This window comes from Mesoplodon densirostris, chromosome 5 (assembly GCF_025265405.1).
Source record: "Mesoplodon densirostris isolate mMesDen1 chromosome 5, mMesDen1 primary haplotype, whole genome shotgun sequence".
Lineage (NCBI taxonomy): Eukaryota > Metazoa > Chordata > Mammalia > Artiodactyla > Ziphiidae > Mesoplodon > Mesoplodon densirostris.
In genome coordinates this window covers 83,388,904-83,414,920 of record NC_082665.1, presented here as the reverse complement: position 1 = coordinate 83,414,920, position 26,017 = coordinate 83,388,904, and the positions used below count along the sequence as shown (strand labels likewise).

Sequence of the window (26,017 nt, the reverse complement as noted above, 5' to 3'; positions counted from 1 at the left end):
GTTAAAATCAGTGTTTTAATATTTTTTTAAATAAAAAGTTAAAAGACATCAAGTATTCCTTTTGCAGTGTTTTTATTTATCCTTGTAGATATGCAATTATCATAATTTACAGGGCATTTTTAGTAATTAATTGGACTATAAGAAAAACCATACAGAAAGTTTGTACCACAAAATTATGTCCCTAAGGGATTAGGGTCCTCAGTAACAGAGAAATAAAGAAGCTCAAAAGGGTCACTGCTCAGCAACCTCTGGTAACTAAAGACAGCAGAACACAATCTGCTATTTGTGGAAGTGAGACTTCCTAAAAATATCTTTCAAATATTCCCTATTACAAAAGGGAATGCCTATTAAAATGCCATTGTTTATTCTATATAAAATATCCTTTCTAATCCCTCAAAAGCTTTTTTTTTTTGCTTTAAGATTAAAGGCCATATCCCTAAGATACACTTTGTGAAAATTATCTCAATACAAGATCCAAAGATTTCCATTATTTACTGTCCTTACTCAAAATCACCTGCATGTACCAGATGCAATTTTCTAAACTTCATCATTGATGAGCCTATTCCAAAGCAGAATTCTTCAGCAATACAGAAGACACAGGCTAAAATAGTCCTCACAGTTATATTTTAAAATAGATATATTCAAAATATAAATATAATAATTCTCCAGACCATTATTTTTCCTAATGACTAAACTCTAAATTAAAAGAAAAAAAATTGGAGGTTTTCAAACCAATGATGTGTGCAGCCCATTCTCATGACACAGTCATTTAAACTTCTCACCTGCAAAATACGATGCAATACATTATCAAAAAAGGGAGGAAAAAAACCAAGAAACCCCATTATTATAAAATGAAAAACATAACCACTATAAAACATGCAGTGCCAAATATTAAGTTACACATTTTTCTGGATAATCTTTTCACTCCTCTTGATCTTAAAAGTAATAGAGGATCAACTTAGAAAATTTGGAAAATACAGAAACGCCAAGAAAAAAATAAACTCTTCTAACCCTACCATTCAAATGGAATTGTTAATATTGGGGATTTTTCCTTCAGCATTTTTTCTATTATATATAAGTAATGGATTTAAGAAATACATATGCCTACTTTTTCTTGAATAAAATTGGGATATTATATTTGCATTTTTACCTTTTGTTTACTTAACACATGGCATGTTGAGTATCTCTGACTTCAAAAATCCTCCTTAAACATGATTTTAACAACATTTGTTTATAGTAGAATTACTATGTGAAAAGGGAATTTGAGATGGCCAAGAATCAAGCCCCAGAAAACACAGCCTTGTTCTACCAGATTTTAACCTACTCAAAATTCATAAAACTTACAGTCAGGTGGTATATATTTACAAATAAATTTTTTAAATCATAAAAAATACAATGTTTAAAAAACTAGAAATAACAACAAGATATAGAATCACTACTATGCTTTAGCATGCACTCATGGAAAAAATTAATTTAACTTAAACCCCACACTATATACTTTAATCTGTTCCAAGTGAGTCAGAGAACACATAATGGCATGTTAGTACCAGGAGAAAATAAAAGATTATCTCAACCAGTTAAGAAAAAGAAAATACGAGAAAGAATGGAAGGGTGAGCCCAGCACAGGAAGTCAGGACAAAGACCTTTCCTCCAATAAATTACAAATACTGCAGGTCTCTCTCTCTCTCCTCTCAGAAGGCAAGTTAAAGCCCAATTTGTTCTTTATCTCCTTCATTTTAACCTTTGATATCCACCCTTTAAAATTTTTCTAACACAAAGAAAAATTATGTTACAGTAGTTCCAGAGATAATTGTTAGCTCTTAAAATTTAAGAAAAAGATTAATTTCTTAAATGTCTAAACCCAATATCTTGAAATAAAATGCTACTGTTTTAAGATTTTCATAATAAAGACAAATTTTCTTTCTTTCAATACTTACTCTGCATGAGAAAGTTTTATTTCTTCCCTTTGTCTTGCAGAATAATTTAGGTTCCCACCTAAAATAGAAATAAGCATAGAATCTTTTCAACACAACTATCGTAAGTAAAATTCAAACATGCACATGCGTACACACACACATACAAATGCCTTTAAGTAACAGAAGAGGCTATGGAAGGTGAGAAAGAAATAGTTTATCTCCTGGAAACTTCCCAAGGGGGAAAAAATGTTTTTTAAGAATCATTATATGATACAAATAATCATTCCTTAATGTTAGCATTTTTTTAAAAAATTTGGACTTATGTATTGCTCGAGGTTTTGTTCTTTGGGACACTGTATCAGTATTCAATAATAGGGAAAATTAAGAGGCATTAAAGTAAATGACCTAAAATTATTTAAACAGCATATGTATTCATCTAAATACATGACAACCCTTAGAGGCAAGCCAGTTTAGAAAAATTAATAAAGGTAATATCAAAATCTTATAAATAACAAAAAAAGCAAAAATAAATGTAGTAGATATTAGCAAACGAAAAAAATCTATAATTTCTCATTCTATATTAAACACTTTCAACCTTAAAATGCAAATTGCAGCTATACATATGTTTACTTCTCATTTTTTAAAAATATAAGACAATAATATAGGAAGGGCTTTAGGTTACTTCTTTAGAAGTCATACTAATATGACCTTCTGCTAATATAAAAAGAACATCTAAAATTTTATATTACAAAACTTAAATTGAACTGGCCAGAAAGAACATGACAATGATTTTAACAAATGGGAAGGTCCAAAATACATAATTATATGCTATGAAGTAAAATGTGTTTCATCACTATGAACAGAATGTTATTACATGAAATAAAGCCTCTCCTGTATGGAGACAATCCAGGAGCCCCAAAAGATGATCCACTGTGGGCTTCCCTGGTGGTGCAGTCATTAAGAATCTGCCTGCCAATGCAGGGGACACGGGTTTGAGCCTTGTTCCGGGAAGATCTCACATGCCACGGAGCAACTACGCCCATGTGCCACAACTACTGAGTCTGCACTCTAGAGCCCGTGTGCCACAACTACTGAGTCTGCACTCTAGAGCCCGCGAGCCACAACTACTGAGCCTGTGTGCTGCAACTACTGAAGCCCACATGCCTAGAGTCCATGCCCCACAACAAGAGAAGCCACCACAATGAGAAGCCCACACCACAACAAAGAGTAGCCCCCACTCACCACAACTACAGAAAGCCTGAATGCAGCAGCAAAGACCCAATGCAGCCAAAAATAAAATAAATTAAATTAAATTAAATTAAAAAAAATAAGATGATCCACTGTAGTTTAAGAAGAAAATACCTGAACTTCTACTTACCTTGGGCACGATTCACCAAGTAGAGTAAGACCACAGATAAAAGTGAGACTGGAAATGAAAAAAACATAGGTCCTTAAAAACATGTACTTTTTCCCAATGATTCCTATGTAATCATAATTACAAAGTAAAGCTTAGAAAATCAAATCTTTATTAACTAGCATTTAAAAATGAAAACACTCTTCACATTATTTTCCAAAAAGCCCTAAGTTACACACCATTTTCTCCATGAGAAATATATTTTTAAAACCTGAGCCCAGGGATGGCAGGGACAGAAAAAGAGAAACTGAGACCCCCCTGCCCCCAGGAGAAGGGGCCAACCCACCCACCCATCATTTCTCTTTCCTCTCCCTTTGTAATGCTGGTAGTTCTCAGCACTTTCCCAAAACCCTGCCAGCTGCTAGACTGTTTATGTTTTTACAGAGAGCCAAATAGAAGTAATCTTTTGGGGGTTTTAGGTCTGAAAACACCATGTTCATTTTACAAATTAACCAAATATTAAAATGTGGTCATTAAACTCCCAGAAACCCAGACCAGTAAAGGCCTCAGAAAGTCAGGTACTTGGTTTTTCACTTTAACAAGTGTGGCACACACTTAACTTACTTTAATACGTCAACAAAAACCTTCTTAAATGGAGTGGTGTTTGGTTTGAGAACCAAATTTATAAGGAACCGTTGACTGAGATTAAACCACACGTTGCAGCATAAAAATAGACAAAAACACTTTCACAACCTAGTACTATGAATTCGTATATGGCCCACTATTTAAGAATATATTTTTAAAAATTGATGTGCTAATTTCTAAAACTATGAGATAATAAAATGCATTCAGGCTATTATTCATAAGCAGTCATCTGCAAATACCACACCTCAAGTATAGACAGTCTTTATTCCTGTAAATGAAAATGAAGTCAGATAAAATCATTACTCAGGCTTGCCATTTTAAACACAATTTATCAAAGTATAGAAGACATGTGATATGCTATGTGAACATTTTTTTTCAGATGAACACAACTGATGTGTAAGGCGATCACAGTGAAAAAATACTGATTTATTTTTGTAGTTTTCAGCAGTTTCCTAATGCTTCCTATTTTTAACCAATGAATCATTACAGGTAAAAATTAAATAACAGGACTAAGAATAAAAACAATTCAAAATAGGCTAATGAATAAACAATGAGTGCTCACACCTAAGCCACACTAATGTCCACACATTCACACCAGGGACATACTCAGGACCCTTCAAATGGTTCCACTCTAAAGAGGAAAGTGTTTTTTAACAACCATAAATATTTATAAAACAGACAAGATGAGTATGCGATCTGGGTGGCCTGTTCTGTATGGCTTTTTTCACTAAGGATGTTTTTAATGTTCACTGATATTGTAACATGTATCCATACTACATTCTTTTTTCCATTATAATTAAAAATACATAACATGACATTTACCATTAAAAAAATAAATATTTAAAACAGAATATAGAGCAGATTCCATTGCTGCCTTTAAGAACAGGAATCTCCTGAAAAATTCCTGTGAATCTTCAGAAAACTAAAAAGTCATCAGCTGAGAAACTGATGCACAGGCTAAGAATTAGGCAAATCTGAATGATACATCTTAGGGATTTGGTTTAAAAAAGGGGAAAAAAGAACAATAACAACAAAAACCTAAAAGTATAAATGAGAACATTCTGCTGCATATTAAAAGAAACTAAATGTTGCCAGGTGGCGCACTTACAAGAAACACAGGCAATGAAGAAAACTTCTAAAAACAGATATCCCCAAGTATCCAATATCATGCCAGCAATGATGGAAATGACTGCCAACCCAAGATTCTGAATGGACTGCATGCTACAATTTAAGAAATTAAAAAAAAAAAACATTTCAGTTCTAAAGTCTTCACACACAGAGTACCAATTCACTATAAATATTAGTATCTTTAAACCACATACTATTAGTGTTAAGAGGGTTTTCAACCAGGAATGACCTGATTAGATTTGTTTCTCTAATCCTATGACTGTTTCCACTACTAAACTTTAGGCTCAAAGGCAAGGGAGTTTGCCTTAGCAAGTACAGTCTGAACTCAACACCTTCCTGCTGAATGGATCCAAGGGCTAAGTGAATACCAACCAGAGATGTGGTTTCCCTGTTCGGCCTTTTGTGCTAGAGATTGGAACTCAACTTCTCACTGAGAAGCCCTCAGATAAACGGGCGGTGGGATGGTCACGTCAGCAATGACCTCTCATGGGGTAGCTTATCTCCAGCTCTCTGGCTGGAGGCTTGGAGCATTTTTTTTGCCACAATAATAATACAAATAGATTAACTGATTTTCTGGTTATTTCCAGGTTCAGAGCTGTCCCAAAAGCCTGAAGATGACTAGATTCAGGAGACCTGGAGTTTTATAAGATAATTAAATTGACACAGCAGAGAAAGACATTATATGATCCACAGTGCAAACACTTACAAGCCATATGCAGTTCCCAGTTGATGTTCGGGAACTACAAACGCCACCATTGGCCACAATGCACAGGCAAGCAATGAGTAGGAGAGTCCCAGGAGACACTATAGAAAGCAATACGGAAAAGAGTAAAGAAGTCTTATATTTACCAAAAGGTGATTTTCTTTTGATGCAGATTAGCAAGAGTGACATAATAACTAATATATGAATATCCATGTAAATTGTGTTGCAAAATAATTAGGCTAAAAACTCATATTCAACACAAAATGGTCTTGAGCCTCTCTAACAGTATCCCCCTAGGGACAAGATACACTCAACACTGTCTTAACCATTTTATATTATATGAATACATAACTGGCTGGGCCCAGGGTGTAGTCAAAGACCAAACAAGAAAATAAAGCCAATTTGCAAAAAGTCATTACCAATGTTTCAGGCAAGCTAATTTCCCAGTATTCATTAAGAATTACAAATTAAGCAATCAAGGTAACATCATGCCAACAGTCCATTATCTTACTTCTGGGTCATCACCACCCAACTGGAGAGCCAAGCAGAGGACCAACAACAACCACTGTTTGATAAACATCACCTAATGCTAACTTTTTCTTCAATTAAAGAAGAAACCTTATGATTTAAGTTAAAATAAGATCATTTATCAGATTGGCAACAATTAAAATAATGCCAACGTCTAACAGTGGCAAGGATACTAAAAAACAAACACATTCATGTATTATTGGTAAAGCTATAAATGGGTAGAAAGTTATTAGAGGAGAGGTTTCACAGTATCTATCAAAATGTTAACTGTGCAAAGCCTCTGCTCTAGCATTTCTACTTCTAGGAATCTGTCCTAGAGAATTCTAACGAAGTGCACAAATATATATGTTCAAAATATTCTTTTATTAACAGGTAAGAAATGCCAGCACTTTGGCCTGTGGTCTTAAAAATGACATTCTGAAGAACAATTACAAAAACTTGATGAATTCATTATTACTTTTTGACCTACTAAGAGTCAAAGACAAAAGAACGCAAAATCATGGATACTGGGTTGACAGATGTTTTTGCCACCTATGATGGAATGACTTCTTTTAATGAAGTACTGAAAAATAAACGGAACTAATAAGCTTTTGGCTTTTATAAGACTATTTTATTTCAAATTCTATAGCAGCATTGAGGGTACTATTATATAGGCCAAATGAAATCAAAAACATCTTACGCATTAATGATTAATATTTATATACTTTAAAAATAGCTATTCTGTAGAAACGGAAACTGTCATTGTTTTTCCCACTGTCACAAGCAATACTATCAGAAGAGCTGAGCGCTGGCTTCTGATACGTGCTGTACAGAGTCCTCCCTGAAGCCCTGAGCCCCCCAGGTGTTCGCAGCGACTTTACCATAGCAATCCAAGGGTTCCACAGAGTGAAGGCCAGCATCACGTGGGAAGCAAGAGTGGTCACCACTGCACACAGAACCCAGATGATGTTCCTTCCTGTTTTATCCACCAGAAGCCCAAATATTGGGGACATGGGAGCTGATATTACATATACAATACTGTCCAGAAAATATAAAAGATATTTAATAAAATATATCACAGGAAAAAAAAATTAAAAATCCAGAAAGTCCTAAATCCTAAAATGATTAGGTAAAGCAAACCCTAGCTCATTTAATTTAACATCCTTCTAAAATGGTCAGCAGTAAATAGAAATATAAAGATATAAACAGTGGTTTTCCCTTAATGCAAAGATGGCCATTCAGGATCAAGACCCAAGACAGACTTTGTTTCACACTGTAGATGTTAGTTCACATACGTCTTTTCTGTCTCTTATAACATCGGGTTATAATTAAAGACCCACACTAAGCACACAGTAAGCACTTACAGAATTAATGGAATACCTGTTAATAGCACTCGCTGCCTGGGAGGAAAATCCAAATTTCTCTATAAAGAAAACTCTAAAATAAAAAGAGAGAGGAAAAAAAACAGACACTTTAGAAAGAACTCTTCTGTTTTTTAAAAATAAAGGCAAAATAAAACTGAATAAAAATAAGTTTAGTCAACTTTCCTTTCTTTATACAGTTTTCCCACCTTATTTGATATCCATCTTCAAGCAACTGGCTAAAGGTTTAGTATTTACGTAAGTACTTCACCAACTAAATAAAATATATCGATACCTATTTTTTCCTCTTTTATGTGTACAGCAAACAATACATACAGATTTTCAGAAACCCAAATGCATTACTACAAGGAATTAAGATGGCTTCTTTTCCTTAAAAGCAATACTGGACAGGTTCTTTGTTAAATAATGCATAAGGTTCTTGTCTCAAACTGTAAAATGACAGCCTGAATTTAAAGGTTATACTTACGAAGATGCATCTCAACAAACACGCTCACACTCACACACTGCTCTGTTTAAGTAGCTGCCCATGAAAATGGAGAGAAGGTAGAAGATAAAGCAAAGAAGAATTTGATTTAAACCTTGAATTTGAGTCTGGCAGAAATGCAGTCCTAACAAATGGAGATATGCCCTGTCACTATGAGCTAGTGCACTGTCTCCATTCTTAATAAGAGGCTTCCTAACAAATAAAGAGGAAATAAAAAAGAATACAAATCCAAAACCAAGCATTAAAGTAAATCAATATTATGTATCAAAAACTGTTTTAGGGCCTCCCTGGTGGCGCAAGTGGTTGAGAGTCCGCCTGCCGATGCAGGGGATACGGGTTTGTGCCCCGGTCTGGGAGGATCCCATATGCCGCGGAGCGGCTGGGCCCGTGAGCCATGGCCGCTGAGCCTGCGCGTCCGGAGCCTGCGCGTCCGGAGCCTGTGCTCCGCAACGGGGGAGGCCACAACAGTGAGAGGCCCGCATACCGCAAAAAAAAAAAAAAAAAAAAAACTGTTTTAGGTATTTCTTCAAAAACCTAAATCAAGTATTAAACCAACACTAAACCTTAAGCTAAGAAAATCAGTTGTGTCCCAGGATGTAAAACAATTCCTGTGAAAATATAAACCATAACAGAGAAGCAAAATTTATACCTTAAAAAATTACATTTATGTGAATGAATTCTCATCATAATTTAGCCAACAAAAACGGAATGCTTGGGGCTTCCCTGGTGGCGCAGTGGTTGAGAGTCCACCTGCCGATGCAGGGGACACGGGTTCGTGCCCCGGTCCGGGAGGATCCCACATGTTGCGGGGCGGCTGGTCCCGTGAGCCATGGCCGCTGAGCCTGCATGTCCAGAGCCTGTGCTCCGCAACGGGAGAGGCCACAACAGTGAGAGGCCCGCGTACCGCAAAAAAAAAAAAAAAAAGGGAATGCTAGAGAATACTCACTTCCCAAGTCCAATGAAAGGGAACACAGCAACATAATAGCCGACACAGATGATAAATATGAGCCACAGGGGGAAGGAGAAGTCCTTCACATCAGTTAACTTGATAACTTCACCTTACAGAAGAAAGGGAGGATGCTGTCAGTGTAATTTTGCATTTCTAAGTCAAGATTATTTTTCTTTTATCATGTGATCAACCTTTGCAATTCAGTTAAAAAATACTTTTCTCAGTAAATCACTAGAACATAGTTTCTCGGATAACCTAAAAAGACAACAGAAAATGCAAAATCTAAGATTAGTATCTACCTTCTTTCTCTCTTCCAGAAACGCTCATCACTTTGCAAATATACAAAGTACAATCAAGAATGTAAATTCTGCCAAAACCCTTAAGGGGAAAAAAAAAAGTATCCAAAAATTTAGACAAGTGGAAATAGATTTTGAAATAAAAGATTTAGGGCCTCCCTGGTGGTGCAGTGGTTGAGAGTCCGCCTGCCGATGCAGGGGATACGGGTTCGTGCCCCGGTCTGGGGGGATCCCACATGCCGCGGAGCGGCTGGGCCCGTGAGCCGTGGCCGCTGGGCCTGCGCGTCCGGAGCCTGTGCTCCGCAACGGGAGAGGCCACAACAGTGAGAGGCCCACATACCGCAAAAAGAAAAAAAAAAAAAAAAAAGATTTAAATAAACTATACGCTCATATAAAATTAAAAAAAAATTTTAAGTGGAAAAAAAAGATTTACTAAACATGTATTAAGCCTCACTGGGTTTACAACACTACATTAGGAATTTACCTCATTGTAAATTATCTCAAAAAGGCCATAATTCCTAAAAGCCTAACTTTTTCTTGCATTTAGACTAACCTGTTTTTCCTTGTTCTTTATGAAGGATTCGTTCTGCTCTCTGATCCAAGTAAGCAAGGGCCAAGGCACAGACTAGTGAAAGAATACATGTTATACCCCCTATAATAAAAAAAAAAGAGATTTTTAAAAGAGAACCAAAATGAAGGTTCCTGAAAGGTAGCACATTACATTAACAGCAAAATACTTAGCAACTTAAAGGGATGGCATCTAGACACATATATGAAAAGCCTACAATTACTAAATCAGGACAGAAGGAAAGGAAGTGCATTGGGAAGCACTCAACGAACAGCAGTCGCTATTACTATTGTATATGATTTCCCGGTAGAAGGTTGGAGATTAGAGGGGAAAGACTAGAACAAACTAGTCTAGTCTTATAATCAGAATATAGACTGAAGAAAGCTGATGACCAGCTAGCAAATTAGTCCTAATTTCTTAATTCAGTCTAAGCACCAATTATTGATGGATGCCAGGGGGAACAAACCGTAAAAGCAAAGTCTGATTCTGTGATCATTTCATGTTCCCTCTGATTCCTTCCCAAGTCTAACTCTTGCTCCTACCCTGTGGCAGCCCCAAGGGCCCCAATCCTCCCACAGCACAGCCCACTCACTCTCCTTCAGGTATCCAGCATTACTCACTAATGCTGACCTCATATCATTAAAGTGAATCAGGATAAACAGTGAATAAAGTGTACACTTCTCAAAATTTTTAATAAAAAGAAGCTTAGTAAAGTAAATGAAATCTTTAATTGGCTGACATAATATGACATAATATGAAAAACTGCAAAGAGTCGGTAGACGTGGGTTCTGCTTCTGGCAGTAACAAGCTGATTGATCTTGGGCAAGGAATTTAACCTCTCTGGGCTTCAATTTTCCCAAATGTAAAATCAGAGGCTTTGATCTGATGGCACAGATCTTTTCTGGCTCTGAAATTCTCTAAAATTCTCAAATTCTCCACTGTGGAGAGAACTGGAAGGAATACTGAAGAGAATCTGAAAGTAAGAAAGAGGTTATAAGTGGCAAAGGATTTAATAGGGAGGGGGAGAAAGAAGGGGTCTCTACACACAAGTTGCCCATCTAGGATTACCTCTCACTGTCCTCCCTTTACCAGCCTGTACCAAGGAATACAAGGAATAAAAGACGGCACAGAACCTTCAACCCAGCACCCACAGGTCTCCCTAGGGCTCCGCAAGCAGCTCTCCACATCCTGTGGGGCTCAGTTAGACAAATTCACTGCTCAGAGAAGAAGCACAGGTGGTAAATCCAGAGAGCATCATCCGCTTCTCAGTGACCCACCCAGCAACCAGCAGAACCCAGCTTTAGCCAACAGAACTTAGGGTCAGAAGGAGCCTATACAGTTTTAGTCCAACACCCACAATTTTACAGAGAAGAAAACTGAGACACAGAGGTTAACTTCCTGTCCAAAATGAGCCAGGACCAGAACCTAGACTCCCGGCTCCCAACTTGGTGGGTTTCCCATCACATCCTATCACCTCTGACTTCTATAAAATCTAAGCTCCATAAGCACATGAAATGAATTTGATCAAAAGGAAACAATTCTCCCTTCTGCTACAGACTATTAATGAACATCTTAGAGGTACAACCTCCCTGACTGTTTTCAGAGCTCTCACATACACTCTCATTTGCTCATCACAACAAAACCAAAGCACAGCGACCTCCCTGGTGGTCCAGTGGTTAAGAATCCACTTTCCAATGCAAGGGACACAGGTTCAATCCCTGGCAGGGCAACTAAGCCCATGTGCAGCAACTACTGAGCCCGTGCATCACAACTAAAGAGCCCACGCACTCTGGAACACACGTGCCATGACTAGAGAGCCCATGTGCCGCAACTACTGAGCTTGCACGCTCTGGAGCCCACCACAACTAGAGAGAAGCCCACGTACCACAACTAAGACCCGATGTGGCCAAAAATAAAATAAATAAATATTTTTTAAAATCTATCCTTATTTAAAAAAAAAAAACAAAACTGAAGCACACATGGCAGTACAAGATCATTATTTTAAGAATGTGGAAATAAAAACACAAATGGGATGAATGATTGCCACTATGTTCACTGTGTCTAATTAGGCCCAAGAACTAGTGAACTGTACAGGCAAAACTATAACCAAGTGGTCTAAGCCCAATTCCCGTGTTCTTTCCTCTCTGTCACACCATTTCCTATGACAAGCTTTCAGGACAGATAAAAGGTGGGACTTCAGGATTCACTAACCGATCATAAGTGTGACCCCAAGGGTTGTGTGACCAGCAGAACCCAACGAAGCTTCAACCTTAGAATAGAGCCATCCCATGAGGTTCATGTTTACTGTACTTCCCTGAAAGAGAAGGGAAAAAAAATCAACATAATTTTCATTTCTATCTGCTCAGAAAAAAAGGATGTCAGTTAGCTTAGAGAAATAGGTATAACAGGGTTCAGATTAAACAACAGATAATTTTTTAAAAAAACACTGCAAGGAAAGAGCTAACAACCTAGGATAAAGCCACAGATAAGATTACCACACAAAAATGCCAATTTATAGAAAATGCTAGCATTCAAAACAGCACAGTACATCTAGATCTTCCTAGCAGCCTAAACAAAAATGAAACACAAGTTATAAAATTCACAGGGTACCCAAGACAAAAATAAACTTTGGCTCATAAAAAGCACAGCTTTTCCTGACCCTGATATCTGAAAAAAAGAAATTCATCCTCTGATTGTCCTTTAGAAGACAGTAATAGTACTACTTCCATTCATTTATTCTTTCATTTAGCAGTTATTGAACCCTGATTACATGCCTGTCACTCTTCTAGTTACTGGGAATAAAATAAAGAACAAAACAGAAAATTTTCCAGCTCTCATAGCGAGCAACCCTATTTTAGTGGGGTAGAAAAGGTAAAATATACAGTATATGAAACAGCAATGAGTGCTTCTAAAAAATAAGGAAAAAAAATAAAGCATAGGGGCTTCCCTGGTGGCGCAGTGGTTGAGAGTCCACCTGCTGATGCAGGGGACACGGGTTCGTGCCCTGGTTCGGGAAGATCCCACATGCCGCGGAGCGGCTGGGCCCGTGAGCCATGGCCGCTGAGCCTGCGTGTCCGGAGCCTGTGCTCTGCAGCGGGAGAGGCCACAAGTTTGAGAGACCTGCGTACCGCAAAAAAAAAAAATTAAAAAAAAAATAAAGCATAGAAGGAGGATAAAAAAGGGTAGAGACCTTGCTGAGAATGTGACTCTGGGTTAAGAACTTGAAGGAAGCTGGGAGGCTACCCGGAAGAACAGCACAGCACTCCAGGCAGAAGGAATAGCCAGTGCACAGGCCCCGAGAGGGAGGCTGCCCGGCGTGCTCAAGGCAAGGAGTGTAGAGACTAGAACAGTGTCAATGAAGAAGGGAGAGGATGAGACGAGGTCCCCAGAGAGGAACTGGTGGGAAGGCGAGCTATTGGTAATAAGAACTTCTGGCTTTTACTCTGCGTGAGATGGGAAGCCATTAGGGTTCTGAGCAGAGCAGTGGCGCAATCCCTTACGTTTTTTTTTTTTTTTTTTTTTTTTTTTTTTGCGGTATGCGGGCCTCTCACTGTTGTGGCCTCCCCCGTTGCGGAGCACAGGCTCCGGACGCGCAGGCTCCGGACGCGCAGGCTCAGCGGCCATGGCTCACGGGCCCAGCCGCTCCGCGGCATATGGGATCCTCCCAGACCGGGGCACGAACCCGTATCCCCTGCATCGGCAGGCGGACTCTCAACCACTTGCGCCACCAGGGAGGCCCTCCCTTACGTTTTAAGAGACTCACTCTGGCTGCTATATCCAAAGCAGACTGTAAGTGAGGACGGTGCAGTAGCAAGGACATCGGCTGGGGGTGGCTGCAATAATGCAGAACAGAAACGATAGGTCTTGGACTGGGGAGACTGGCAGTGGGCACAGTGGGAAGTGGTCAGAATACGGACATACTCTGGTGGTAGAGCTAACAGGATTTGCCAATGGAAAATACGTGGAGAGTGTGGGGTTAGGGATGGGGATAAGGAGTGGTTCAGGGTGACATCAAAGTTTTTGCCTGAGCACCTGGAAGAACAGAGTTGCTCATAACTGAAGATGAGAAAACTTCAGCATGAGCTGGTTTGGAGGACAGTAGGTGAAACATTAAGAGCTGGGCTTTGGCTGTGTTGAGTTTGATACGCCTACTAGACATCCAAGTGGAAACATCAAGGAGGAAGCTGCACATACGGGTGTGGAATTCAGGGGAAAGGCCTGGACAATATAACTTCAGGAGCAAAGACACACTATTTAAAACTTCAAAACTAGGTAAGATTACCAAGGAAGTGAGTGTCAAAAGAAATGAGAGGGTGTCCAATGACCAAACCCACATTTACAGGTTGAGAAGACTGAGGTGGAACCAGCAAAAGAGGTAGAAGGAGCAGATAGAAGGGCAAGAGGAAAATTATGAGACTGTGGAGTCCTAGAACCCAAGAGAAGAAATCAAAGAAAGGGGAGTGTCAACTGTGCTAAACGCTACTGATAAGAAGAGTGAGAAATGAACATGTCCTCAACCATATTCCCACAGCAAATACAGCAGTAAATCGCTCATGGCTATTTCTCACAAAATGTTAGTCAGTGGCATTATTCAGATGCTCATCTGAATAAGGTATAAATGGAGACCTACTGGAAACGTTCCTCAAAATCAGCAAAAATACAAGCCCCTCAAACACATATTGTCTTAATAACCCTTTAATTCTAAAATGTCTAACATGACCTGGCTTAGCAAGTACTCAATAAATATTTGTTGAAATAAGGAGTTTTTAAAAGTAACAAATTACAGAGGAAAATCAAAAGAGTGCTGGACTTCCAACCTCCAGCTAAGACAGGAATAATAAGAAAAGTGAAAAGTCCACTGCCTGAATGATAACACTCCAAGGGTCTAAAATCAGACAAACTCACAGCTCAGCCAACAAAAAAATCACGGCGAGGTAAAGCCGAAACCTCTATGATCATTCTGAGTATGTGCAGGGCCAAGAGAAGCACAAAAAAGACTGAACCTCCATCTACCCCAAGAACTCTGTAATGGAGTCCTTTGATCTCCTGCGTGCATCTCACAAGGACCCTCAATACACCAACCAGATCAGAGCCGAGCCACCCTGGGTGACGGAGAGGTGGCTGCCTGAGATCTGGCTCCCTCCACCTCCTCCTCAGGTCCCCCCACCATTCCCGTAACCTCCACCCTGCATCCTAGAAGCCCCTGAGATTCCTTTCTAGAAACTTAGGGCTCCTCGGGACTCAGCTGAATGGATTATAACTAGTTTGTGACCACACAGAAAAGAACATGAAGATCACTAGTAACCACAATGGCGTCACTGAGAATGAGTCTTGCTCAACTGCCCCTATTTCCTTCTTTCAGAAGTTATTAGACGATGAGATCCACCAGCTGCCACAGACGTGTCTTGACTTGCACAAGATACATAAGGAAGTACCAGGAATGTCCTTGTGGATAAAATTTAGAAAATGTGGAAAACCACACTAGTTATCAAAGAATTACAAATTAAAATAATGTTTAGGTGTTTCCTATCAAATTGATAAAATGACTTTTTTAAAGTATTATCAAAGCTACAATAAAAAGGATCCTCTCATATCTCACAGATGGAGATGTAAACATCTCTGAGAGGAAAAAGCGGAAATATGTCTCAACAGTCCTAAGAAACCCTAACAAACCCTCTGACTCAGTGATAATTCCATTCCTAGCAACCTAGCCTCAGGAAATAATCAGAGATGCAGACAAGTTTTGGAGTGTTGCACAACAGCTCTATTTATAATACTGGAAAATTAGAAAGAGCCTGCATGTACAAAAATATATAAATGTTATATATGTATGACATATGTATGTGTTATATATTTCATAAGATGAAATATTACATTAAAAATAGTTCATTTGTACTGGATATTTTTGTATTGGATTTCTTCCCTCAAGACTATGTTCCAAGCATTTTCATGCCATTTACAGTCTTTAAAACCTTGATTTTTAATGGCAAGGATCTTTTTAAAAACCTCTATTCACGGGAGTTCATGAAGGAAAAAACCTAATGGGGTTTGGGATGGCCAAAACACCTTCCAGGTTGCATTTATAATAGCATAATGTTGTTCCCCTGGGTACCCTCTGCCAGATCCCCTATCATGAAACACCCGATCACTTCCAGGTTCCAAATGCTGCTGAGGAGTACTGACCACCTGTGATGAAGTCCAGAGAGGCGGGAGCACCACAGTCAGGGAGCTGAAACCCATGTCACGTGGCTTAGACAAGCACAGGAAATGAGCATGTCTGACCAAGACCTTCAGAGTTGTCTTCATAAGCAAAGTGCTGCTGCACAGCAGAGAAAATAAACACTCACTAGAGGGCAAAAGTCAGAACAATCACTAAAAGCTACTTGTACAAGCAGATCTCATCTCTATGGGAGATTGAGCTTCACAGAGTTAATTGTAGTAGATGAGCTGTCCCATCACACAGCGAGCTTCTAATCACTAGAAATGTGCAAGCAGAACCTGGATGACCATATGTAAAGACTTTCATTGCAGGAACGCCGAAAATGGGTAAAGAAATTAGACAACAAAATCTGTATGATCCATCCCAATGCTCAGGTTCTCTGAACTAACAAATGCTCAATTAGCCATTTTAGACTGTTTCCTAAGTGAAATAAGGTTAGAAATGCCTTAATTAAAGTCAGGTAAATGGGGGCTTCCCTGGTGGCGCAGTGGTTGAGAATCTGCCTGCCAATGCAAGGGACACGGGTTCGAGCCCTGGTCTGGGAAGATCCCACATGCCGCGGAGCAACTAGGCCCGTGAGCCACAACTACTGAGCCTGCGCGTCTGGAGCCTGTGCTCCACAACAACAGAGGCCGTTGAGAGTGAGAGGCCCGCGCACCGCGATGAAGAGTGGCCCCCGCTTGCCACAACTAGAGAAAGCCCTTGCACAGAAACGAAGACCCAACACAGCAAAAATAAATAAATAAATATTTTTTTAAAAAGTCAGGTAAATGGTATACTATGGTCTAGAAAAATATATAAAAAATCAATACCTAACTTATACACAAACACATTTCATCCTGTAATCTTTAAGAGATAACTACAACATTCAATCTTTTGCTTCCCATTTGGCTTCATTATCTGTGTCATACTTACAATTCTAGCCATGCTAAGCTGGAGTCCAAACACCAAGTTTAATTCTTTGCCTTTAAACCAACTCACAGCGTATGTATTCTGGGCAACTGCTAAGGACTCCCCACCAATCCTAAAATAAGGAAAGAAAAGTCACAGTTTTTAAAGAATACCCCAGTTGGCAAAGCAGCAGGTGTAAAATTTTGACACCCCTCCCATCAAGAGGTGGGGTCTGTGTCCCCTCCCCTGAATCTAAGTGGGCTTGTGACTGCTTCAACCAGTAGAATGTGGTGGAGGCAGGCTTGTGTGATCCCAAGGCTGGGTTATAAAAGGTGAGAGCTGCCTTTCCATTCAAACATTCACACTTAGAACCCTGAGCCACCTTGTAAGAAGTCCAACTACCCTGAGTTCGCCACACTATGAGAAAGCTAAGAGAGGGCCTGTTTAGGTGCTCCAGCCAGCAGTGCCAGCCTCCAAGTCATCCCAGCTCAGGCTCCAGACATCAGGTGCACAGACACACTGTGCACGCTGTACCCTGTCCAAATTCCTGACCCGCAAATCCCACAGTGTAAGGGTTGTTTTATACTGCTAAGTGTGGGTAATTTAATATACTGCAATGACAACCACGACCAGCAATAAAAGGAGTTTGAGCTACCACATCACCATCTATGCTATATAAAGTGTTCATGTGGGGAGAGCGGTCCGTACTTGTGAAAACACAAAAATTCACACTTTTCAGGACAGTATCTTCCATATTTGACATTCTCCTACTTCCCGGATTTTAATTTTCCTTCTGTAAGTTCTACACATTGACCTTTATATAGGAGCTTCCTCTCCCCTGCATCCTAACACTGAGTCCTCCTTATCACTGTCCTCGTCCAAAAATATTTCCCCTCTTCTACTAATCCAAATCCTATACTGATGTCAAGGCTCACTTCATCCACAAGGCCATTTCTGACCACACTGAATCCCTTTCATATGTTTATATACTTTTTTTTCCCTTCTTTCTCACTTAGAGCACTTTTGGGGGGGTGTCACCTATGTCTACATGTCCCTGGTACCTGTAAAAAGCATGAGTAAGTTATGTCATCTGCATCCCTCTGGGCAGGAAGCACAAGGCTGAACTCAGAATGGGCTTACTGAATAGACACTGAAATTCATTAAGAGCAGTTAGTCTTCTGGTAATTTACTCCTTCAAGCCTCTTCAACACGGTTTAAAAGGACCTACACATACCCGCTAAGAAGCAGCAAGATGTCCATTAATCACCAACCTAGAAAATGATGGTCTATGCTTTTCTAAATGAGGTTTAAATCACAGTCTTCAATACTACAGAAAAGCAAAACACTTAAGAAAAATATCATTTCTGGAGAACTATTTAATATTCAAACCCTACACAGAGTTAACTATGACCCCTCAAAATTGTTGTTTATGGGAAAATTAAGACAACCATTGAACAATCTTACAAATATAGCTAGATTTCAAGGATTTGAAGTAATTCTCCAGAAGATACAATAATATATTTTTTTGTAAATCTTTAATAAATTGACAGATGAACACTAAAACAGTAATATATTGGGATAAGTGAAATCATGCATAACTTACCCAAACACAAACCTTCCAAATTCCATCAGCCAAAAAGCACGAAATATTCCACCCAGAGCAAAAATAACCTGTTAATGTAGAATATAATGTAAGATCAAAGAAAAAGTAAATTCAAGGAATCTAAGAGAAATAAGTGACTTATGATGAAACACAACCTCTACAATGATTTTAATATTCCTTCTTAGTAAGTCTGTGAAATTAAAGTATCAAGGTTCATCTGTCTCAAGGCTTAAAATGCATTACTATGCATTATGTTACACGGGCATTTGTGAGCCCTGCTTAATTAAGTCAGGCATTCACTAAACACGTCTTTGCTGGTGGAATGAGACAAGAATTCAAGAGTCACTGTCACAATGATTCAATGAACATTTTGTCTTTTCTTACCTGTCCAACGCAAACAAAGCAACTAAAAATAATGGTGCCCCATCTGTTAGAGAAAGAGAGAGAATGAAGGAAGAGTATATCACCGAGTCCTTCCTGGGTTTCTCTGACCCCTCTGCATTCCCTCCAGAGAAAGGGGTCAGCCTCTGAAGTCAGCAGCCTTCCTAGGCTGCATGGTGACCTACAGAAGTCTTGACTTCCAAGGAGATTCCAGAGGCTTTAGTGATGGCATACGCTTGTTTAAGCCATTATCATATCTTAACAGCTTATTAAATAATCTTCGAGAAGTTCCCAGGGTTCCCATTTAAAAATGGACATTCTTATAAAATTTTTATTGAGTTTAGGATTGACTCCAGGGAATTCTAGATTAATTAGATTAATTCTAGATTAATTCTAGATTAAGTAATTTTAACTAAAATTAAAATAACTAAAAACTATCTTTAAAAGGAAAAACAGCAACCATGCTAACACACTTATAAATCTGCCTACTCTAGTATCCCACACTCTGAATAGCTCATTAATGTTTCCCTAGAGTAGTAAAATACCAGTATCAGGAGAGTTCTTAAAGATCCTATGAGTAAACCATTCTTCTGAAACTCAAACCCCTCCAAAGATCCTTGCGAAATGGTCATACCAGAGTCTCCTGAATGTTCTCTAGCACTGGAAAACTCACTGTGGTCCCAAGGCAACTCACAGCCCCACCTGTCACCCTGATCAAGCAAAGTTTCCATCATACTAAGTGGAATCTGGCTCCCTGAATTTCAAACTTACTCTACCCCTTTAGACCAAGCAAATTAAATTTAAGTCCTCCTTTATAGACTCTTCAAAATGTTTAAAAGTTAGTCCCCAAATTTAAACACTTACAGTTTCTTCAATTCTTTTCCACCAAACATGGTTGGAAAACCCCTTGTCATTTTGCCCTCTGCCTTCCGAAAATATTCCCAGACTACAACCCTCCTAAAGGCTCCACTAAGAGCACACACACAATCAATCATTAGGATGAAAATTGACAGAGCTTATAATGTATGCCTTCCTCAGCTAAGAGGAGTGGTCACAAAACGTTTGATGCCTAAAGAAAGGCAAAAGAGAAAATCTCATTAGGGTTGGGAGAGGTAAACACTAACTACATGCCACATACTGTCCTTCCATCTCTCTCAATCCTTATAACCACCTTGCAAGGCAGGAATTACTATCTATATTTTACCAGTGAGGAGACTGAAGATCAGGAAGCTAGGAACAGCTCAAGAGAGCTAGGAAGTTGAGCAAGTGGCAGCAAAAGGATTCAGACCTTGGTTTGCTGATTCCAAGTGAGGGCATAATTTACCTTTAGATAACTGAGCTACCATATTCCCTGAGCAGCATCTACCTTAACTGAAATACCAACCAAGTTTCGAACCAATTCCAGGGGCTTCCCTGGTGGTGCAGTGGTTAAGAATCTGCCTGCGAATGCAGGGAACGTGGGTTTCACCCATGATCGGGGAAGATCCCACATGCTGCGGAGCAACTAAGCCCGTGCGCCCCAACTACTGAAGCCCACGTGCCTAGAGACCATGCTCAGCAACAAGAGAAGCCACCGCAATGAGAAGCCCACACACCACAACGAAGAGTAGCCCCCGCTCTCCACAACTAGAAAGGCCACGCAGCAACAAAGACCCAACGCAGCCAAAAATAAATCAATTTATTTTTTAAAAAATTCTGGAGATATAAAAATCACACACACACAAAAACTAATGCAGATTATCGCAGTCGATACACAAGTTTATTCAGTTCTTTCTAGAAATACTTAATCTAGTTCTGTGTTTTCTTAATAATCGTATTTACCCGTAAGTCAGATTTTTCCCAAGCTTACCGTATTCCAAATACGCGGTCTACCAAAAAGCCACCAAAGAAACACAAAACTACATTGGGCCAAGAATACCAGGCATACAGCAGCATGAATTTCGTGGTATTCACCTGCATATCCTATACGGAAAGAAAACAAAACTATTTTTTTCCAGTTAAGTTTAGCAACTAACAAATCAAAACATTCTTTCTGGAAGGGCAGGCGTTTCTTAATCATTTGCAGTTGCTAAGTGCATGACAGCTATGGCCGCTACCCCAGAAAAACGGTCACACCGAGGGACTTCCTGAGTGTGCAGTCATTTCAGAGGCTTCATGGAGTTCAGGATCAATCAGCTCTTCCACTACTGGGACCCCTTCTGTCTGCATCTGCCTGTATCTTCTACATTTTATTCCCCATGTACAACCTGCTGTGGAGTTCTATGCCCACATGAAAAAGGGCCATCTTAGCTTATCCCTTCCCTCCCCTCCACTAATTCTTATCTTCCTTCCCTTTCATTCTAGAATGTGAAGGGCCAATCTATGTATTTCTTCCTATCCAAAGGTGAAAAAACTTACAAAGGAAAAAAAAAACTATCTAAAAACACAAGAAACTGTAAATATCAAATATATTTTTATAAAGCCAGACTAAAGATACTGACATGGACAATCCTCTGGAATCAGTAGCCGCATTTTAAAAATGAAATAACAACAGAAACATATTTAAGAAAGCAAAATGCTATCCTACCAAATCATGTGTCATTCCAATGATTACACAATGAGAGAAATACAAACAAAAATCTGCCAAAATACTTTCTGGCAATACTGTAGAAACAGCAATGACTTATCTAAGATGTGAAACGATATCAAGTCACAAGTGCTATGAATGAATTTTTTGTGGCCATTCATTCCAACTCAAGAATACTCCTTGCCCACACAAATTTGGTGACAATGGATGTTAAAATGGATTCATTAGACAATGTTTCAGACCGGGCAACCTGAGAGCTGATGATGCCTCAACAGTATACCTGTTCCAGAGCCAACAAAAGAGACAAAGGTGAAAAGTCAACTTACCCGTTTAACCTGAGTCTGAAGGGCAGCAGGATTATCATAGCAAAAATAGCTGCCTAGAAAAAGAAAAGGCAATTTTCTTTTAAGTAATAATACTTTTCATATAAAAGTTTCAAGCTGCAATTACTACTCAAATGCTGTTTTTAAATGTCTATACTAGGGGCTCGAAGACTGACACTGGAACCTTTTTTGGACCACTTCCTTGTCCACCAATATTCTCTAAATTGCAGCCAAATAATCCACAGAAAACATGCCAAGTTATTTACAAATTATGAGCCTGCATACACAGCCAATACTGGGAACCTGGATTAAGAAGTTAATCAACAACTAACTGTTCTTCCACCTTACTTTCATCATGTTTTGTATGTCTATTGTTTTATTAGCACCTTCATGAAACAGCTGTATTTTCCTTAAAGCTACCAAAATGCACATACACTAAAAATTTCAAAAACATCCTCAGCAGTTTCCTAGTAGTGTTACCTAAAGCCACCACTTATCTTGAGAGCAGAGGAATGGAGTTTAACTATTCTGACTAAACCTGTTCTTAGAACAAGAACTCTTAATTCTACAAACAGCATACCCAAGATCAAATAAGTTAGCAAATACAGTGCCAGGAATGAAGAAAAATAAAACAAGAATTCTAAAGGGTTAAATTAAAACATAATAATAACGTCTTTTGGAGGGTAAGAAAGAGAAGTGGAGAGAGGTTGGACATTCATGCACTCAGAGTTATTTTTACAGTAATAAAATCGACAGATTTTCTTATAGGCACAGGATAACGCTGCCTCCATTTCTCCACAAACTCTGTCTAGAAGTATACATTAGAAGCCACCAGTTCAAAAGAAAGAAAACTGTCATTAGAAAGGTATGACCCTGGCTTCTGAAACCCACCCAGGTAACCATAATTTACTAAAAATAAATTGCTTAAGTACGTGGTATTTTAAGTGTTTCGTGTGTTCTTGTTTTTTGTTCCTCAACTCAGCAATTTATGATTCCTGCTTTAATCACTGTCAGGGATACCAATCTCAGGCTTTAAATCTAATGAATGGGCACCATCTTTCCACAAAGTGAGAAGAGGGGGAACAAAAAGAGAAGCAAAGAAAGTAAAGCCCAAAGCATCCTGCATGCCTACTTATATATTCCAGCAGTAGCATAAAGTAATCCACCATCATGTTCCTAAATCTGTTGATTCCACCAATTCCAGCCAGCCCACGAAAAACACATTACTACTTTCATACCAAACTGATATTGACATCAGAATGTTGCTGAATAAATTAGTTGCTGGAATATAATAGGGAGGTATTTTAAAAATTATCTCCAGAAACTGCTTTCGGAGTCATCAAATTTCATGACTGAAACCAAACACCGCAAGTCCAATCCAGTTATGACTGCTTCACATTGGCAGAGCGGGAGTACAAGAACACATCTACTCACTGAAGCTATCAAGACACACTCATACGTTTTACCAAAGAGGGCGAGAAACATATAAATAACTGCCAACAAATTATTCAATCGAAAATTTTAAAGTATGTGTGGGGTTTCTTTGGGGGGAGGGGACCAGTTAAGTCTTTCTGAATTCCTTCTGAAAAAAGTGTCATGAGAGGGTTACCAAGTGGGAAGGGGGGAGTGGGACGAACTGGGAGATTGGGATTGACACATATACAGTACTATGAATAAAAGAGATAACTAATGAGAACCTACTGTATAGCACAGGGAACTCTACTCAATGATCTGTCGTGACCTAAATGGGAAGGAAATCTTAAAAAGAGTGGCTATATGCATACGTATAACTGATTCACTTCTCTGTACGGCAGAAACGAATACAACATTGTAAAGCAACTACACTCCAATAAAAATTTTTTTTAAAAAAGGATAAAAAGAAAGTGTCATGAGAGGAACCTTGACGATCTAGGAATTTCTTCGTATCTGTGGCCCCAGGGCCCAAGCTGCTAGCCTTTGAGACTTCTTGGAAGCAAAGGAGTGGGACGAAACTCGCCCAGCTCAGTCCCCTGACCCCCACCTTCGGGACGCTGAATAGCTAGCAACGTCCACAGGCTTGGATGGGGTCGCGAAAGGAAAAGAAGGGAAGCCCAGGAGCTGAAGCAAGAAGCTTCCCTGAGGCCGCGTGGCACCTAGGAGCTCAGTGCAGCTCCGAGAGAAAGTCGGGAATTCCTTATTATTAACCCCACCCCACCAGGCCAGCCGGCTCACCGAAACCAAGGAAGCACATCAGCAACAGCACCAAAAGCCGGTGCGCCAGGCGACTGGGGTCGCAGAGGGCCGGCAGCGCCCCGGGGGCAGGGGGTGTAACTGGGGCGCCTCTGCCGGCCTCGTTGGGGCCGCCGGGCAGCAGCGCCCTCGTTTCTTCTTCCTCCTCCTCCATCGGGTCGACGGGAGACAGAGAAAGGACAGTGACTGCAACTCCGGGAGGAAGCCGCTGCCAGAGCCCAGCGAAAACAGTGCTCACGTGACCGCAGTTGCTCATGTGACGCCGCGGCAGGTCAAGCAGGGTTACGCTCACGTGAGTGGGCGTGAGCACGTGGTGGGCAGGGCCGGCAGGGAAAAAGGGGAGGTGGCGAGGTTCATTTTCTTCAGGAGCGGTCTAGGCGTGGAACCTCGGCCTTCCACCGTCGACCGCGCTGTCCTCTCGTTTCTTGCCCTGCTCTCGTTGCCGCCCCCGCGCCGCTCCTTCGGAGAAAGTGCGGGCCTCCCCTCCGGCCCGACTCCAGGCGTGATCCCACCTGCGCGAAGGAAGCGAAAACGCCCGCCGCCCGTCTCGCAGCATTGCTCTCCGCAGCCTGTTTGGCTATTCTTAATAACACACAGTTGATTGAGCACCTTATGATGTATCAAGTTACGTGCCAAGTACTGGGAATACAAAATGGAGTGTGACAAGCTCTTGGACCTCAAAGAGTTCACGGTTTAGTTGGAGAGATCGACAGAAACTGATACTTTAAAGACCAGTTTGGTGAGTGGATGAATGTAGTGAGAACAGCGGCTGAAATGAGCACTGAATTCCATAGGAATGCCTGGGAAAGGCGTTTCGGAAAGAGAGAGTAAGTGTACAGTTTATCTAGCTTTGGGGGTAACTTGGCGGCGGAGGGGGTGAGGAGTGGAAACAGATTAAGCATTTCGCAGGTGAAATGGATGACGTTGTGAGTAATAGTTATGAGGTCTGAGAGAAAGGCAGGATTTGAGAACGTCTCCCAGATTTCTAGCGTGGGCTCCCCAATGGAGATCAGAATATAGGAAGAGAAGAGAGTGGGGGAGGATGCCAGAGAAGATAGATCAGTTTGGAATGTGTTGCCTTTGAGATGTCTGCACAAGAGGACTCCACTTTCCACCTCCCATGGTCTTTTCAGCTCCAAAGGAGGAGCCCCCGGTCTAATAAAGCTGAGTTTTGTTAGATGACTAACAACTCCATCTTCCCAATCACAGTGGTCCCTTCTCTGTTCTCATCTTACTCCACTTCTCAGCATCAGTTGATGCAGTTGACAGCCCCCTTCTCATGGCCTCCTTGACACTACACTTGTCTTGTTTTATTCCTAGTTTACTGGGCTCTCATCTGCTGTTTCATTTGTCAGCTCCTCCTCTTCTACCCGAACTCTGAATGTTCAAGGGCTCCAGAATCCAGTCCTGGGCTCTCTTCCACTCATCCAGCCCCATAGCTTTAAATATCATCACTGTTCTGTACTGTCCAATAGGTAGCCGTCACCACATGTGACAAGTTGACACTTGAAATGTGGCTAGTCCTATTTGAGGTGTGCTGTAGGTGTAAAATACACACCAGATTTCAGAGACTTAGTATGAAAAAGTGTATAGAATATCTCATTGGGAATTCCCTGGCGGTCCAACCGTTAGGACTCCGAGCTTCCACTGCAGGGGACACAGGTTCGATCCCTGGTTCGGGATCTAAGATCTCGCATGCTGCTCGGCGCGGCCCAAAAAAAAAAAAAAAAACATTAATTTTTATATTGATTAAGCGTTAAAATGATAATATTTACACATAGTGGGTCAAATAGAATACATTAAAATTAATTTCACCTGCTTTTACTTTTTATTTATTTATTTGTTTGCGGCACGCGGGCCTCTCACTGTTGT

At 40.1% G+C, this 26,017-nt stretch overlaps 1 protein-coding gene and 1 long non-coding RNA gene across 4 annotated transcripts in view; one reads left to right on the top strand and one right to left on the bottom strand.

Annotated features, from left to right (window-relative positions):
- Positions 1-55: 55 nt before the first annotated feature.
- Positions 56-24,396, bottom strand: MFSD1 (major facilitator superfamily domain containing 1). 2 transcript variants are annotated; one of them, XM_060099995.1, is made up of 16 exons: positions 24,128-24,396; positions 21,920-21,972; positions 20,877-20,989; positions 19,031-19,073; positions 18,647-18,714; positions 17,068-17,176; positions 12,144-12,246; positions 9,918-10,016; positions 9,066-9,177; positions 7,634-7,690; positions 7,135-7,291; positions 5,750-5,847; positions 5,024-5,136; positions 3,295-3,342; positions 1,938-1,995; positions 56-782 (listed from the first exon to the last, which is right to left on the bottom strand). In XM_060099995.1, the coding sequence occupies exons 1-16, from the start codon at positions 24,297-24,299 to the stop codon at positions 779-781; spliced, it is 1,407 nt and encodes a 468-aa protein (XP_059955978.1). In that variant the 5' UTR covers positions 24,300-24,396; the 3' UTR covers positions 56-778. The 2 variants fall into 2 exon arrangements, with proteins under 2 accessions (XP_059955978.1, XP_059955980.1); XM_060099997.1 differs by lacking the exon at positions 56-782 and having other exon boundaries at positions 1,934-1,995.
- Positions 24,397-24,480: 84 nt separating this feature from the next.
- Positions 24,481-26,017, top strand: part of LOC132490670 (uncharacterized) — a 54,942-nt gene continuing 53,405 nt past the window's right edge. For both annotated transcript variants that reach the window (XR_009532589.1, XR_009532588.1), the window contains exon 1: positions 24,481-24,972. This is a non-coding gene — a long non-coding RNA (uncharacterized LOC132490670). The remainder of the gene's footprint in view (positions 24,973-26,017) is intronic.